This window comes from Oryctolagus cuniculus, chromosome 4 (assembly GCF_964237555.1).
Source record: "Oryctolagus cuniculus chromosome 4, mOryCun1.1, whole genome shotgun sequence".
NCBI lineage: Eukaryota > Metazoa > Chordata > Mammalia > Lagomorpha > Leporidae > Oryctolagus > Oryctolagus cuniculus.
Window position 1 is genome coordinate 81,821,670 of NC_091435.1, and position 18,242 is coordinate 81,839,911.

Consider the following 18,242-nt stretch of genomic DNA (forward strand, 5'->3'; position numbering starts at 1 on the left):
AACTAGCAGCGCCGGCACCCCGGGGTTCTAGTCCTGGTCGGGGCTCCAGATTCTGTCCCAGTTGCCCCTCTTCCAGGCCAGCTCTCTGCTGTGGCCCGGGAAGGCAGTGGAGGATGGCCCAAGTGCTTGGGCCCTGCACCCCATGGGAGACCAGGAGAAGCACCTGGCTCCTGCCTTCGGATCAGCGCGGTGCGCCGGCCGCAGCGCGCCAGCCGTGGCGGCCATTGGAGGGGGTGAACCAACAACAAAAGGAAGACCTTTCTCTCTGTCTCTCTCTCTCACTATCCAGTCTGCCTGTCAAAAAAAAAAAAAAAAAAAAAAAAAAAAAACAGTATTCTCTAAAGTATGACTTTTAAAGTGACTAATTTAATTTAAAAAACAAACTAGGGTAGGCATTTGGCACAGTGGTTAAGTCACTATTTACTACACCCACATACCATATCGGAGTGCCTGGTTCAAACTCTGCTCCACTTCCAATCCAGCTTCCTACTAATGCTCATCCTGGGAGGCAGTGGTAATAGCTAAAGTACCCAAGTTCCTGCCACCCACCTGGGAAGCCTGGATTGACTCCTGGGTCCTGGTATTGGCCTGGCCTGGCCATGGACGTTGTGGGCATTTGGGGAATGAACCAGTGGATGGAAGATCTCTGTCTCTGTCTCTCTGCCTTTCAAATAAAATGAAAATTATTTTTAAAAATTGTTTTAATCCTCTCATGGGGTCATAATTTTTGTAAAAATAACCTTACCAATCTCTTTGACACATACATATATGTAGTTGTGGGGAGCAATCCGGACTAGACTGAGTTACTGGAATTAAGACTTATTCTATGCATCTGCTCTCCCACTGTGGGGAGCAAACCGGACTAGACTGAGTTACTGGAATTAAGACTTATTCTATGCATCTGCTCTCCCACAATATGGCGCTGGGAGAGAAGTAAACAGCTTCCGCACAGCTGCCTCCAGTTCAACCAATTAACTGTAGGACTTGCTCCTGATTGGAGAGCAGCGTACTCGGCGTGTGGGCAGCCGAGTTGGGATTGGCGGAGGAGGACTATAAAGGAGGAGAGAGACGGCATGCACGAGGAACATCTATGGGGAACATCTAAGGGAACCCGTGCAGCCCCCGAGAGAGCCGGCCGGCGGTGTGCCGCTCCCCTGCGGAAGTGGGGAATGTGGCCAGGGGGAACTGCCCTTCCACGGAGGTGGAAGGGATAGTAGCCAACCCGGGAAGAACCAGCAGCAAACCCGGGGAGGGCCGAGCAGACGAAAGAACAGCGCAGGGTCCTGTGTCGTTCCTCCACGAAGAGGGGGAGCGACATAATGGTGCCGTGACTCGGATAGGAAACTTAGGAGGGAAGAAACGGGAAGAAGCAGGAAAATACCGGAGAGAGAGACTAGCGAAGAGCCTAGGGGAAAGCCGGATGAGAAAGGTGCCGGAAGAAGCTATTGAAAGCCTAGGCATAGACTTGGATATGGACTGTGGGAAAGAAGTTAGGATTGAAAGCGAAAGTGAAAGCTTTCATAGACTCAGATGCGGACTATGGCAGGGAAGCTAGGAGACTGAAAGCGAAAGTGAAACCTGGAGGAGGCTTGGACTCGGATACGGACTGTGGGGAGAAGCCAGGAGAAATGAGAGGAATATTGTTGGAAGAAAACTTAGGGAAACATACCGGGTAGAGAAAAATGTTAGGGAGGATGAAGCCGCGAGTGCAGGCCGAGGCGGAGACATAAGCCACCTTGGAATTCTTCAAGTCACCCCGGGGAGCAAGAGGCGAAGATCTGGAACCAGAGGCAGAGACGTGGGCCGCCAGGTTGGAATTCGCCAGGTTAGTCCGGGGAACTTGGACTGAATGCCGGTGGTGGCGGAAACATTCGCGGAAGCCGCCGCGTGCAGAGAGAGCACGGGGCGTGAATAGATGGGGAACGCCGGGGCTGGCGCGAGGCCGTGGTGCGGGCGCGAAGTGCGTGGAGACCGCGGAGCGTGCGCGCAGAGCCGGGAACCCGCCGGCGGGGCGAGGCGCCGGGAAGCCGCGCAGAGCCGTGAAGCTGCCGCGGGGCGAGGCGCCGGGAAGCCGCGCAAAGCCGGGAAGCCGCGCAGATCGGAGAAGCGCGGGCTGAAGCGGCTCAGAGCCGGGAAGCCGCCGAGAAGCAGTCTCGGGGCGGGCGCCGGAAAGCCGCAGGGATAAGAGAAACAGAAGTTTAGAAGATGAGAGAAATAGGAATGCTGGAAGATAGAAGTAAAATGGGAGAAATAGGAATGCCCGGAGATAGAGAAATAGAGAAATAGAAAGGCCTCCCTACAATACCACAATTAGAAGGCTTGGATTCGGTCTGCCTAATCAAGTGAGGTGATGAGCACCTGCGGGCAGCTAGCAGCTTATGCGCCGCAGGTCACCGAAGACAGGCACGAATTAACATCAGTAAGGCTTCCCCACAATACAACAATATTAAGCTTGGATTCGGTCTGCCTGATTTAAGGCGGTAAGCGCCAGCAAGCAGCTCGACCAGAGTATGAGCTGCAGGTCACCGAAGATAGGCACGAACCAACACTAATAAGTCTCCCCCACAATAAGGCAATGAGAAGGCTTGGATTCGGTTTGCCTGATAGAGCTTGTAAGCCCCTGCAGGCTCGACCAGAGCATGCGCTGCAGGGCACCGAACACAGGCATGCATCAGTGCCTAAAAACCTCCTCACAACATGGCGAAGAGAGGACCCGGATTCGGTTTGCCTGATTGATAGGACTTGTAAGAGCCTGTGGCAACTCTAGCAAGTAGAGCAGAGTGTGTGCCGCGGGACACCGAAGACAGGCGCGTATCAACGCCAAAAATAAAAAGAAAGGGGGATCTGTGGGGAGCAATCCGGACTAGACTGAGTTACTGGAATTAAGACTTATTCTATGCATCTGCTCTCCCACTGTGGGGAGCAAACCGGACTAGACTGAGTTACTGGAATTAAGACTTATTCTATGCATCTGCTCTCCCACAATATGGCGCTGGGAGAGAAGTAAACAGCTTCCGCACAGCTGCCTCCAGTTCAACCAATTAACTGTAGGACTTGCTCCTGATTGGAGAGCAGCGTACTCGGCGTGTGGGCAGCCGAGTTGGGATTGGCGGAGGAGGACTATAAAGGAGGAGAGAGACGGCATGCACGAGGAACATCTATGGGGAACATCTAAGGGAACCCGTGCAGCCCCCGAGAGAGCCGGCCGGCGGTGTGCCGCTCCCCTGCGGAAGTGGGGAATGTGGCCAGGGGGAACTGCCCTTCCACGGAGGTGGAAGGGATAGTAGCCAACCCGGGAAGAACCAGCAGCAAACCCGGGGAGGGCCGAGCAGACGAAAGAACAGCGCAGGGTCCTGTGTCGTTCCTCCACGAAGAGGGGGAGCGACATGTAGTTAAGTCACAAAATGACCCAACCCAATTTTTAAAAGAACTACCTTAACTCTCCCTTTTCCTAAAATCCCTATGACATATACTCTCTCACTTTTAAAAGATTCTTTTAGTTTTATGCCCCTACAGGATACCAAAAAACTGAGGATGCCCAAATTTCATATATAAAATATTTGGACAAACACTCTACTCACAAATCATCTCTAGATTACTTGTAATACCTACTGCAATATAAATATATAAATAATTGTTGTACTGTATAGTTTAGGGAACAAAGACATGTAAAAAAGACATAGGTCTTCAGTAAAATCTAATTTTCCCTCCAATACTTTTGATCCACAAGTAGCTGAACCAACTCTATTGATACAACGGGCTGACTGCATCTACAAAGGTTTGCAAAGTCATCTTTAGATAACCTTCACCAAGATTTTAACTTTCATTTTGGGCGAACCACACACCTGGAAGATGCCTTGAGATTCACAAGTTTCAGCATAAAGGTTCAGTGATTTTAGCAAAGCCTATGAAACAGTTGAGTTTAAGACTTTTTTTCTGGGGTCAGCACTGTGACTCAGTGGGTTAAAGCCCCGGTCTGAAACACCTGTATCCTATATGGGCGCTAGTTTGAGTCCTAGCTGCTCCACTTTGAATCCAGCTCCCTGCTGATGTGTGTGGGAAAGCAGTGGTGGATGGCCCAAGTGCTTGAGCCCCTGTACCCACATGAAAGACCTAGAAGAAGCTCCTGGCTTCTGGCTTCTGGCTTCAGAATGGCTTGGTCCTGGCTGTTGTGGCAATTTGGGGCGTGAACTAGCAAATGGAAGATCGATTTCTTTCTCTCTCTCTCTCTCTCTCTAACTCCTTCTTTCAAGTAAATAAATAAATCTTAAAAAAACAAAAAAACAAAAAAACAAAACTTTTTTCTTGGGGCTGGTGTTGTGGCATAGCAGCTAAAGAAACTATCTGTGACACCAGCTTCCCATATGGGCACCGGTCTAAGTCCCCACCTGCTTCTGGCCTGGAAAAGCAGCAGAGGATGGCCCAAGTGCTTGGGCCCCTGAACATTCATGGGAGACTTGGAAGAAGCTCCTGGCTCCTGGATTCAGCCTGGCCCAGTCCTGGCCATTATGGCCTTTTGGGGAATGAACCAGCAGGTGGAAGACCTCTTTCTCTCTCTCTCTAATTCTGCCTTTCAAATAAATAAAATGCATCTTTAAGCAAATAAAAAAATACCACCTTAGTTCTTAAAAAAGTAAACATTAATACAAGGTTATAACACATAATCAGCTTGGTTTGGTATTGCTATTATTTTATTTTACTGGCACCAAAAAAAATCTTTTTTTAAACAGGCAGATTTAGACAGTAAGAGAGAGAGAGAAAGAAAGGTCTTCCTTCCATTGGTTCACCCCCCAAATGGCTGCTAGGGCCGGCGCACTGCGTCGATCCAAAGCCAGGAGCCAGGTGCTTCTCCTGGTCTCCCATGTGGGTGCAGGGCCCAAGAACTTGGGCCATCCTCCACTGCACTCCCAGGCCACAGCAGAGAGCTGGACTGGAAGAGGAGCAACCAGGACAGAATCCAGTACCCCAACCGGGACTAGGACCCGGGGTGCCGGCACTGCAGGTGGAGGATTAGCCAAGTGAGCCACGGCGCCGGCCCAAAAATATTTTTTTTAACTGAAAGCATTTCTGGGGCTGGCATCATGGCATCCCAGGTTAAGCCACTGCCTGCATCACCAGCATCCCATATGGATACTGCTTTGAGTCTCCGCTGTTCCACTTCCAATCCAGTTCCTTGCTAATGTGCCTGGGGAAGCAAAGTAAGACAGCTCATGTCCTTGGCCCTCTGCACCCATGTGAGAGACCTAGGTGAAGCCCCTGGCTTCTGGCTACGGCCACTGTGGCCATTTAGGCAGTGAACCAATAGATAGAAGATATTTCTCTCTCTCTCTAATTCTGCCCCTCAAATAAATAAATAAAACTTGGAAAAAAAAAAAAAAAGTCCTGTAACTTTCTGGGGAGTTTCCATTTCTTACTGCATGGTTCACGTTGTGTTTTCTACCTTACCACATGGTCTAAAATGTTAATCGATTCATTTTTCTTCCCATTAATTTATCTGTTACTTCCAACTGTTTGTTTTCTATTCCTAGAATTCTCTGTTAACCATCTCCACACAAAGAAATTCATTTTATAAACTCAACAGAACCTGGTATTCTTTTACAAAATTCGTAGGGATAAGATCAAAATCTCCACCAAAGCCTATGTCCAGTAATATTCCAGATCCCAGAAGCATTCCATAAACTACCCTCTTCCCCCAAAAACAAATCAGAATATGGCTACCAAAAACAACCCAGCAAAAGACACAGCTGTTCTCTTACTGCATCTGTTAAAAAGTAAAACAAAGTCAATCCCTGAAAATAAAATGGTTCGTAAAATATTCAGTTATTCAACAGAGTTTGCATCAACAACTACCAGAAAAAGCTTTCTCTCTAAACATAGGCCTGATTCTCACCACCTACCTTGTTTCAATGAGGTAAGCAGTGTATGTTTCCTGCATGTTCATGGCAGTTCTTCCAGTTCGTTTTTCCGCTTCTGAAACACTGATTTCTATCTTCTTCAACAAAAAATTATTTTCTGTCATCTAGACAAAAGTCAATGGAATAAGAACAAAAAACCCGTGAGTGGAAAGAAAAAACCTATTTTAATAAAACCTCTTATTTTTACATATTTCAAGATAGTTTTTTATATCTCTTGAATTGTTAAGGGTTGCAAATGGCAATCTCTTTTTATCAACATATTGTCATGCACTAACTTCTCCAGGCTATTTTAACAGGTATCATACATTTCATTATTAAGATTTAGACATTTCACACAAGTGACCAAAAATAAATCTATATAGAAATGCATAAGAAAAAAAATTTTAGAACAAATTGTAGGTATCAGCACTGTCGTGTAGCCAGTTAAGCTGCCACCTGCAGTGCCACCATCCCATATGGGTGCCGGTTCAAGACCTGGATGCTCCACTTCCGATCCAGCTCTCTGCTATGGCCTGGGAAAGCAGTGGAAGATGGCCCAAGTCCTTAGGCCCCTGCACCCACGTGGGAGACCCGGAAGAAGCTCCTGGCTCCTGGCTTCAGATCAGCTCAGCTCTGGCCTCTGTGGTCATTTAGAGAGTGAACCAGCAGATGGAAGACCTCTCTAACTCTCTTTCTCTCTCTGTGTAACTCTTTCAAATAAATAAATAAATCTTAAAAAAAAAAAAAAAAACACATTGTACATGGCAAATCCTAGGAACACAATGGATTAGGAAGCACCATGAATCTGTCTCCCAACCAGGACAACAATTATATAGGGAGACCAGGTCTCATGCAAATATTTGGCAACTCTGGGGTCTCATGAAGGTTTGAATGATGAAATGTAGTTAACTTTGATCAACTTAGCATATAGTAGCTGTCCATCTCCCACCCTGAGCCCTGCAGTAGTAGCTGAGTTCCTGGAGAAGCTTAAACACAGCTTGCAGGAGCCTAGGGTAGGCAAAGGGGGTTTTGCCTTGCAAATATCAGGGATCTGACCTCTGATCAGCGCCTGCTGCTGTTAATCGCAGAAGTAAAGACAAAGCTGATAGCCACTGTTGTGCACCTTCCACAGTTTTGCAAATCTGTCCTCCTAACCAAAGAAACTTCCAGGGTATTTAAGGGCCAACACTCTATTCTTTCTTCCTTCATTTTTTCTTTTTTCCCCCTTTTGGAAGCCAGATATTAAAATATTGGACATTCAGGGGCTCAGTGTTTTGGCACAATGGGGTAAGCCACTGCTGGGGACACTGATATCCCATATCAGAAAGCCTGTTGGGGTCCTGGCTACTCCACTTCTGATCCAGGATGTTGTTAATAAGCCTGAGAAAGCAGAGGAAGATGGCCCAATTATGTGAGTCCCTACCACCCACATGGAGTCTGGGATGGCTCCTGGTTGCAGCCTGGCAGAGCCCTAGCTGTTGCAACCATTTGAGAAGTGAACCAGTGGATGGGATAACAAACTCTCCCTCTCTCTCTCTCACTGTGTCTTTCAAAAAAGTAAAGAAACACATTTTTAAAAAATCTTGGAATTCCAAAACAACTGACTATACAGAAAAAAAAAATGAGAAAATGACCATATATGCACAAGGAAAGGCTCAGGCTTAGAAAGACCTGACAAGACTTAAGATTTATGGCCGGCACCGTGGCTCACTAGGCTAATCCTCCGCCTTGCGGCGCCGGCACACCGGGTTCTAGTCCAGGTCGGGGCGCCGGATTCTATCCCAGTTGCCCCTCTTCCAGGCCAGCTCTCTGCTGTGGCCCGGGAAGGCACTGGAGGATGGCCCAAGTGCTTGGGTCCTGCACCCGCATGGGAGACCAGGAGAAGCACCTGGCTCCTGCCATCGGATCAGCACGGTACGCCGGCTGCAGCGGCCATTGAGGGGGGAACCAACAGAAAAGGAAGACCTTTCTCCCTGTCTCTCTCTCACTGTCCACTCTGCCTGTCAAAAAAAAAAAAAAAAAAAAAAAAAGACTTAAGATTTACACCTTAGGCTGGCTTGGCACAGAGGTTGTGAAACAACAATCTTCTCCCTGACCCTTCTCAAAATAAATAAATAAATAAAAACCTCAGCAAACTCTCAGGAAAAGAATTTGATTTCCAGAGTCACCACATTATTATACTCAAATGCCCAGTTTTCAACAAAAAATCATAAAATATACAAAGGGTGAAGTAAGTCCCATACAAAGAAAAAACATAAATAAATCAACAGAAACTGTCCCTGAAAGAGATCAGATGGGAGATCTACTAGATAAGACTTCAAAACAACTGTCTTAACGTGCTTTAAGAAGTGGGGGCCGGCACCCTGGCTCACTTGGTTAATCCTCTATACCTTGCGGCGACAGCATCCCACATGGGCACCGGGTTCTAGTCCCGGGTGCACTCCTCTTCTAGTCCAGCTCTCTGCTGTGGCCCAGGAAGGCAGTGGAGGATGGCCTCTGCACCCATATGGGAGACCAGGAGGAAGCACCTGGCTTTGGATCAGCGCAGCGCCGGCCGTAGCAGCCACTTGGGGGTGAAGCAACGGAAGGAAGACCTTTCTCTCTGTCTCTCTCTCGCACTGTCTATAACTCTACCTGTCAAATAAAAAAAAATCTTTAAAAAAAAAAAAAGGAAGAAAAGAAGTGGAAAAGGTCAAGAAAATAATGTGTGGGGCGGGCACCATGTCTCACTTGGTTAATCCTCCGCCTGCGGCACCAACATCCCATATGGGCGCCGGATTCTAGTCCCGCTTGCTCCTCTTCCAGTCCAGCTCTCTGCTGTGGCCTGGGAAGGCAGTGGAGGATGGCCCAGGTGCTTGGGCCACTGCACCCGGATGGGAGACTGGGAGGAAGCACCTGGCTCCTGGCTTCGGATCGGCACAGCACTGGCCGTGGCGGCCACTTGGGGGGTGAAGCAATGGAAGGAAGACCTTTGTCTCTCTCTCACTGTCTAACTCATCTGTCAAAAATAATAATAAAAAATATTAAAAAAAAGAAAATGTGTGAGCAGCATGGAAACATCAGTAAATAGAAAACTTTAATGAAAACAAAAAAGAAATTCTGGAGCTAAAAGAATAGTGACAGAAATTTAAACATCATAGGGGCCAGTGCTGTGGCTCAATGGGTAAAGCCACCGCCTGCAGTGCCAGCATCCTATATGGGCACTGGTTCAAGTCCCGGCTGCTCCACTTCCAATCCAGTTCTCTGCTATGGTCTGGGAAATCAGTAGAAGATGCTCCAAGTCCTTAGGGCCCTGTACCCACATGGGAGACCTGCAAGAACCTCCTGGCTCCTTGCTTCAGATTGGCCCAGCTCCTGCCATTGCAGCCATTTGCGGAGTGAATCAATGGATGGAAGATCTCTTTCACTCTGCCTCTCTGCAACTCTGCCTTTCAAATAAATAAATAAATCTTAAAAAAAAAAAAAGAAATGTAAACATCATTAAAAGGCTTCAAAAGCATGATTTGGGCAAGCACACAAAATAACTGGCAAACTGGAAGACAGGAGAATGGAAATCATAGAGTTCAATGAAAAGAAAGAAAAAAGATTGAAGAGGAGTGAACAAAGCCTAAGAACCCTGTAGGACACCATCAGGCAGACCAACAAATAATCCCAGGAGAGGGAAGAGAGAAAAATCTAAAGAAATGATGGCAGAAAACTTCAAAAATTTGACAAAAGATATGAATATAAACATCCAAGAAGCTCAGTGAACTCTAAAGAAGATGAGTTTACTAGGAAACATCTTAATCAAATTTGCAAAACCAGAGACTCTGGGGCCGGCGCTATGGCACAATCGATTAATCCTCTGCCTGCGGCGCCAGCATCCCATATTGAGTCCCAGCTGTTCCTCTCCCAATCCAGCTCTCTGCTGTGGCCTGGGAGGGCAGAAAAAGATGGCCCAAGTCCTTGGGCCCCTGCACCCACATGGGAGACCTGGAAGAAGCTCCTGGCTCCTGGCTTCGGATCAGCACAGCTCCAGCCATTCTGGCCATTTGGGGAAAGAACCAGCAGGTGGAAGACCTTTGTCTCTCCCTCTCACTGTCTGTAACTCTATCTCTCAAATAAACAAATAAAATCTTAAAAAAAAAAAAAAAAAAAAAAAGAAGAAGAAGAAGAAGAAGAAGAAGAAGAAAGAAAACAGAGACTCTTGAAAGCAGCATGAGGCCAGCGCAGCAGCTCAATAGGCTAATCCTCTGCCTGCGGCACCGGCACCCTGGGTTCTAGTCCCGGTTAGGGCGCCGGATTCTGTCTTGGTTGCTCCTCTTCCAGGCCAGCTCTCTGCTGTGGCCCGGGAGTGCAGTGGAGGATGGCCCAAGTGCTTGGGCCCTGCACCCCATGGGAGACCAGGAGAAGCACCTGGCTCCTGCCTTCGGATCAGCGCGGTGCACCGGCTGCAGCACACTGGCTGCGGCAGCCATTAGAGGGTGAAACAACGGTAAAGGAAGACCTTTCTCTCTGTCTCTCTCTCACTCACTGTCCACTCTGCCTGTCAAAAAATAAAATAAAATAAATAAATAAATAAATAAATAGAAAGAAAGCAGCATGAGAGAACTCATCACACATTAAGGACTCCTGAATAAGAACATCATCAGAACGACTGTCAGAGATTTCGGAGCTCGCACTTTGGCTCTGACTCTAGTTTCCTGCTAATGTAGACCCTGGGAGGCAGCAGTGACAGCTCGAGTGTTGTAACTTTAGGATAAGTGTAACCTCTATGATAACCACAGAGAAAATAGCTATAGAATACATCCAAGAGGAAAAGAGGAAAGAATTAAAATGTTTCACTAAAGGAAATTCACTAAACACAAAACAAGGTAGTAATGCAGGAAATGAAGGGCAAAAATAGCTTATAAAATATATAGGAACCAAACTAATTACTTACAATGTAAGTGGATTAAATTCCCCAGTCAGAAGTCACAGATAAGCAGAGGAGATAAAAACACATGGTCCAACAACATGCCTTCACAAAAGATATACTTTATCCAAAGACACAAATAAATCCTAAGTAAAAGGACAGAAAAAGACACTCCACCAAAACATAGCAGTGACACCAGCACTAACATCAAACAAAATATGTTTTAACTCAAAAAAGTTTACAAGAGACAAAGGACATTATATATTAATAACAGGATCAATATAGCAAGAAGATGTAATAATCATAATCTTTTATGCACCAAATAACAGATCATCAAAATGTATGAAGCAAAACCGGACAGAATTCATAGAAGAAACTCAGTTCTACAATAACAGTTGGAAAATTCAAAACCTCATTCCTATTAATGTGTAGAACAGCCTTACAGAAGGAAAGTGATGAAATAGTGGACTTAACACAAATTGGCCAACTAGATCTAACAGAAAATTCTATCCAACAACAGCAGCATATATACTCTCCTCAAACATACACGGAACATTTTCCAAGATGGATCATACTTTTAGCGACAAATTAGGTCTTGGCATATTTAAAAAGATGGATATTGGGGCTAGCGCTGTGGCAAAGCAAGTTAAGGCACTGCTGTAGCACTGGCATCCCATATGGGTGCTTGTTCAAGTCCTGGCTGCTCCATTTCCGATCCAGCATTCTGCTATGGCCTGGGAAAGCAGTGGAAGATGGCTCAAGTCCTTGGACCCCTGCACCCGAATGGGAGACCTAAAAGAAGCTCCTGGCTCCTGGCTGCAGATCAGCTCAGCTCTGACTGTTTTCGGCCAACTGGGGAGTAAACCAGTGGATGGAAGACTTCTGTCTCTCCCTCTGCCTCTCTCTCTCTGTAGTTCTTTCAAATAAATAGATAAAAATACTATATATATATATATATATATATATATATAATACAAACTATCTTCTCCAACCACAGCAAGATGAAGTTAGAAATCAGTAACAGAAGTAAAACCAGAAAATTCACAAAACTGTGAAGCTATACAACAGGGATATCCCCCCCACCCAGCCCTGCTTTCCTTCATTTGAAGGTAAAGTAACAGAGAAGGAGAGACAGAGATCTTCCATCTGCTGGCTTGCTCTTCACATGGCCAGCTGCAACAGCTGGGACTGGTCCAGGGCAACACCAGGAGCCTGGAGCTCCAGCTGGGTCTCCCCTGGGCACCCAATGCTAGGACATCTCCCACTGCCTTTTCAGGCACACAAGCAGGGAGAGCTGGATGGGAAGCACACAGCCAGGACTCAAAATGGCAACAACAGACTCTTAAACTACCAACAGAGCAAATAGGAAATGAAAAAAGAAAACTATAAAACAAAAACTGTATATCAAAACTTATGGGGGACGGGCCGGCACCATGGTTCACTTGGTTAATCCTCCACCTGCGGCACCAGCATCCCTTATGGGCGCCGGGTTCTAGTCCCGGCTGCTCCTCTTCCAGTCCAGTTCTCTGCTGTGGCCCAGGAAGGCAGTGGAGGATGGCCCAAGTACTTGGGCCCTGCACCCGCATGGGAGACCAGGAGGAGGCACCTGGCTCCTGGCTTCGGATGGGCGCAGCGCTGGCCATAGCGGCCATTTGGGGGGTGAACCAACAGAAGGAAGACCTTTCTCTCTGTCTCTCTCTCTCTCACTGTCTAACTCTGCCTGTCAAAAAAAAAAAAAAAAAAAAAGAAAGAAAGAAAGAAGGTTATAAGGAAGTACTATGAAAGCCAACAAATTGGAAAATTCCAAAAAACACAAAACCTAGCAAGACTAAATCATGAAGAAATAAAATTTTGAATAGAGCTCTAAACTAGTAAGACTGAATCAGTAATCAAAAATCTCTCAATAAAGAAAAGCCCAGAATCGAATGGCTTCACTACTAAATTCCACCAAACAGCAAAAGAAGAACTAATGCCAATCCTCAAGTTCTTCCAAAAAACCAAAGGGAGGGAATACTTCCTAACTGAACCTAGAGAGACCAGCATTACTCTGATACCAAAGACAAAGACACCACAAGAAAAGAAAACTGCGGCCTGCACTGTGGTGCAGCAGGTCAAGCCACCATTTCCAACACTGCCGTTCCACATCAGAGTGCCAGTTGGAGTCCCGGCTGCTGCACTTTCAATTCATCCACTGCTTATGCACCTAGGAAGGCAGCAGAGGATGGCTCAAGTGCTTGAGACTCTGCCACCCACATGGGAGATCTGGATGGAGTTCTGGCTCCTGGTTTTGGCCTATCCAGACCTGGCTGTTGCAGTCATTTGAGGAGTGAACTTAGTGAATGGAAGATACCTATTTCTTTCTCCATCTCTCCCTCTCCCTCTGTGACTCCATCTTTCAAATAAGCAAATCTTTAAAAAAAAATTTTTTTTTTAAACTTTTCCACTAAGATAAGGAACAAGTCAAGGATGAGCACTTTTGCCTCTTCTATTCAACACAGTATTCAAAATTCTAGCCAGAGTGGTTATGCAAGAAAAGGAAATAAAAGGTGCTCAAAATGAACAAACAAGTAAAATTATTTCTCTTCATAGATGATATAATTTTACATGTAGAGGGGCCGGTGCTGTGGCACAGAGGGTTAATGCCTGACCTGAAGCATCGGCATCCCATATGAGCACCAGTTTGAGACCCAGTTGCTCCACTTTCGATCCAGCTCTCTGCTATGGCCTGGGAAAGCAATGGAGATGGCCCAAGTCCTTGGGCCCCTGCACCTGCGTGGGAGCCTGGGAAGAAGCTCCTGGCTCCTGGCTTCTGGCTTCATATTGGCGCAGCTCTGGCCGTTGCAGCCAATTGGGAAACGAACCATCGGATGGAAGACCTCTCTCTCTCTCTCTCTCTCTCTGCCTCTCCTCTCTCTGTGTAACTCTGACTTTTAAATAAATAAATAAATATTTTTTAAAAAATTTTTACATGTAGAGAACCCTCAAAGATTCCACAAAGAGACAGGCACTGAGGTTCGGTGTGTTAGTCAACACTTGGGATGGGACCCCTGCCTCCGATATTGAAGCACTTCATTCAAGTCTGGGTTACTCTGCTTTCAGTCCAGCTTCCTGCTAATGTGCCTGAGAGGCAGCACATAATGGCTCCAGCAGTTAAGTCCCTGCCACTCACATAAGAGACCTGGATGGAGTTCCTGGCTCCTGCTTGTGAGCTGGCGCAGCCTGGCCCAACCCACCCAAATGCAAGCATTTGGGGAGTGAACCAGTGGATGGCACATCTCTCCCTCCCTCTCTTCGACCCCTCTCACTTTCACTCAGCTTTCAAATAAATCAATAAATATTTTAAACAAAATGTCACACACATAAAAAGCACCATTAGAACTAGTAAATGTGGGGTGGCATTGTGGCACAGCAGGTAAAGCAGCCACCTGCAGTGCCAGCATCCCATATGGACACTGATTCAAGTCCTAGCTGCTTCACTTCCCATCCAGCTCTCTACTATAGCCTCAGAAAACAGTGGAAGATGGCCCAAGTCCTTGGGCCCCTGCACCTGGGAAGAAGCTCCTGATCCTGGCTTCAGATCGGCCCAGCTCCGGCTGTTGTGGCCATCTGAGAGTAAACCAGAGAATGGAAGACCTCTCTCCCTCTCTCTCTCTCTCTCTCTCTCTCTCTCTCTGCCTCTGCGTTTCAAATAATAAATAAATAAAAAAAAAAAAAACTAGCAAATCCATTAAGCAAAGTAGCTGGGTGCAAAGTTAACACAGAGAAATCAATTGTATTCTTTTTTTTTTTTTTTTTTTTTTTTTTTTGGACAGGCAGAGTGGACAGAGAGAGAGCAATGAGAGAGACAGAGAGAAAGGTCTTCCTTTTCTGTTGGTTCACCCCGCAATGGCTGCTGTGGCCGGCACACCGCGCTGATCCGAAGCCAGGAGCCAGGTGCTTTTCCTGGTCTCCCATGCAGGCGCAGGGCCCAAGCACTTGGGCCATCCTCCACTGCACTCCCAGGCCACAGCAGAGCTGGCCTGGAAGAGGAGCAACCGGGACAGAATCCGGCGCCCGGACCGGGACTAGAACCCGGTGTGCCAGTGCCGCAAGGCGGAGGATTAGCCCAGTGAGCCGCGGCGCCGGCCACAAAATATTTTCTATTTATAGTAATATTAAAAAGGAAAAGAAGTCAGCGCCGCAGCTCACTAGGCTAATCCTCCGCCTTGCGGCACCGGCACACCGGGTTCTAGTCCCGGTTGCCCCTCTTCCAGGCCAGCTCTCTGCTGTGGCCTGGGAGTGCAGTGGAGGATGGCCCAAGTGCTTGGGCCCTGCACCCCATGGGAGACCAGGAGAAGCACCTGGCTCCTGCCTTCGGAACAGCACGGTGCGCCGGCCGCAGCACGCCAGCCGCAGCGGCCATTGGAGGGTGAACCAACGGCAAAGGAAGACCTTTCTCTCTGTCTCTCTCTCTGTCCACTCTGTCAAAAAAAAAAAAAAAAAAAAAAAAAAAAAAAAAAAAAAGGAAAAGATACTTAGGTGGTGAAAGACTTGTACAATGAAAACTACAAATATTGCTAAAAGAAATTAAAGACATAAACAAACAGAAGTACATCCCATGTTCACAGACTGGAATATTGACTGCTATTAGGATGTCAATACTACTCAATCTACATATACACTGCAATCCCTATCAAAAATCCAATGGCATTCCTTGCAAAATATAAAAACCCATCCCGGCCAGCACCGCAGCTCACTAGGCTAATCCTCCGCCTGCTGCACCAGCACCCCGTAGTCCCAGTCGGGGTGCCGGATTCTGTCCCAGTTGCCCCTCTTCCAGGCCAGCTCTCTGCTGTGGCCAGGGAGTGCAGTGGAGGATGGCCCAAGTGCTTGGGCCCTGCACCCCATGGGAGACCAGGAGAAGCACTTGGCTCCTGGCTTCGCATCAGCGCAGTGTGCCGGCAACAGTGCGCTGGCCACAGCGGCCATTGGAGGGTGAACCAATGGCAAAGGAAGACCTTTCTCTCTCTCTCTCTCTCTCACTGTCCACTCTGCCTGTCAAAAAAAAAAAAAAAAAAACAAAACAAAACAAAAAAACAAAAAAACAAAAAAAAAAAACCATCCCAAAAGTCATAAAACTCTAAGGAGGGGCTGGCACTGTGGTGCAGCATGTTAACGCCTTGGCCTGAAGCTCTGGCATCCCATATGGGCGCCAGTTCAAGACCCTGCTGCTCCACTTCCTATCCAGCTCTCTGCTGTGTCCTGGAAAGGCAGTAGAAGATGGCCCAAGTCCTTGGGCCCCTGCACCTGCGTGGGAGACCTGGAAGAAGCTCCTGGCTCCTGGCTTCGGATCGGCACAGTGCTGGCCATTGTGGCCAATTGGGGAGTGAACCAGCAGATGGAAGACCTCTCTCTCTCTCTCTCTCTGCCTCTCCTCTCTCTTTCAAGTAAATAAATAAATCTTAAAAAAAAAAAAAAAGTTTAAAAAATAAAATAAAACTCTAAGGAACTCTAAATAGCCAAAACAAACTTGAAAAAGAACAAAATTGGAAGGCTCACACTTATGGATTATCAAAATTTACTACAAAGGAACAGTATAAAACAGTATGGTACTGGAGTGAGCATTTGCTGCAACAGTAAAGATGCAGCTTGGGATGCTGGCATCCAACAACAAGAGTTGGGGTTAGGGCCGGCGCCGCGGCTCACTAGGCTAATCCTCCGCCTAGCGGCGCCGGCACACCGGGTTCTAGTCCCGGTCGGGGCGCCGGATTCTGTCCCGGTTGCCCCTCTTCCAAGCCAGCCCTCTGCTGTGGCCAGGGAGTGCAGTGGAGGATGGCCCAGGTGCTTGGGCCCTGCAGCCCATGGGAGACCAGGAAAAGCACCTGGCTCCTGGCTCCTGCCATCGGATCAGCGCGGTGCGCCGGCCGCAGCGCGCCAGCCGCGGCGGCCATTGGAGGGTGAACCAACGGCAAAGGAAGACCTTTCTCTCTGTCTCTCTCTCTCACTGTCCACTCTGCCTGTCAAAAAAAAAAAATAAATAAAAAAAAAAAAAAAGAGTTGGGGTTAAAGTCCTGGCTCAGCTTCTGAATCCAGCATCCTTTAATGCACACACTGGAAGGCAGCAGGTCCCTATCACCCACATAAGAGACCCAGGTTCAGTTTCTGGCTCTTGGTTTCAGCCTGGGTCAGTCCCAGCTGTTGTGATGTTTGAAGAATGAATTAGCAGATGAACAAGTTTTCTCTCTGTCTCTCTCTGCCTTTCAAATAAAATGAAAACATGGGCCCAGCGCTATGGAGTAGCAGGTTAAGCTGCTGCCTACAGTTCTGGCATCCCATATGGACACCGGTTCAATTCTCTGCCTCTCCGCTTCTGCTCCAGCTCCCTGCTAATGCACCTTGGAAAGCAGCTCCTACTTGGGCACCTGCCATGCACGTGGGAGACCCAGAAGAAGCTCTTGGCTCCTGGCTTCAGCCTGGCGCAGCTCCGGCCATTGTGGCCATTTGGGAAGTAAACAAATGGATGGAAGATCTCTGCCTCCCCCCACCTCCATTCTGCCTTTATTAAAAAAAAAAAAAAAAAAAAAAAAAACTTTAAAAAATGAAAATAATGTTTCAAAATACAGAAGGTGGGACTAGCATTGTGGCATGGTGGGTTAAGCTGCCACCTGACACCAGAATCCCATAGAGTGGCAGAGTCCTGACTGTTCTGCTTCCAACCCAGGTCCCTACTAATGCACCTGGAAAAGCAGTGGAAGACAGCCCAAGAGCCTGGGCCCTTGCCACCTATGTGAAAGACTAATGGAGTTCCAGACTCCTGGCTTTGGCATGACTCAGCCCTGACTGTGTGGCCATTTAGGAAGTCAACCAGAAGATGGAAGATTTTTCTCTCTCTCTCTCTCTCTGCCTTTGAAATAAAATAAAAGGTAAAAATGATCAAAGAAAATAAAGAAAAGGACAGAGAACTAAGGGCCAAATGGAATGGAATCAGCCAACAAAAAAAAAATCAGTTGTTAAACAAGGTATGTTTATAAAAGTATAAGTTGTTGTATATTGATATACTAAAACAGCAAATAAGAGAGACAGAAGGAAATAATTAAACCAAGAGAAAACAAAAAATTATATAAGCACAAGCCACTCAACATCAGGAGAATGGGGCTGGCATTGTGTCACACTGGATTAAGCCACCACTTGTGATGCCAGCATCCCCTAACAGACACTCAATACACCATTTCCAATCCAGCTTCCTATTGTGCCTGGGAAGGCAGCAGATGGTGGGCCACATACTTGGGTCCTTGCCACCAATGTGGAAGACCTGACTTTGGCCTGGACCAGCCCAGCCATTGCAGCTATTGGGGGGTGAACCAGCAGATAGAAGATCTCTCTCCGTCTCTTTCCCTGTGTGTGTGTGTGTGTGTGTGTGTCTCCCTTTCAAATAAATAATAAATCATTAAAAAATCAGTAGCACAAAGTCCTCA

At 47.2% G+C, this 18,242-nt stretch overlaps 1 protein-coding gene across 3 annotated transcripts in view; it reads right to left on the reverse strand.

The window, feature by feature from the left end:
• Window positions 1–18,242, reverse strand: part of SNX4 (sorting nexin 4) — a 90,287-nt gene that overhangs the window by 60,951 nt on the left and 11,094 nt on the right. For 2 of the 3 annotated variants that reach the window (XM_051859213.2, XM_002716413.5), the window contains exon 2: window positions 5,898–6,019. In XM_051859213.2, coding sequence (XP_051715173.1) covers window positions 5,898–6,019 — 122 coding nt within the window. Of the gene's footprint in view, window positions 1–5,897; window positions 6,020–8,284; window positions 8,529–8,624; window positions 8,893–18,242 lie in introns of those variants that run through there. The other variant, XM_070072239.1, reaches the window with a different exon arrangement.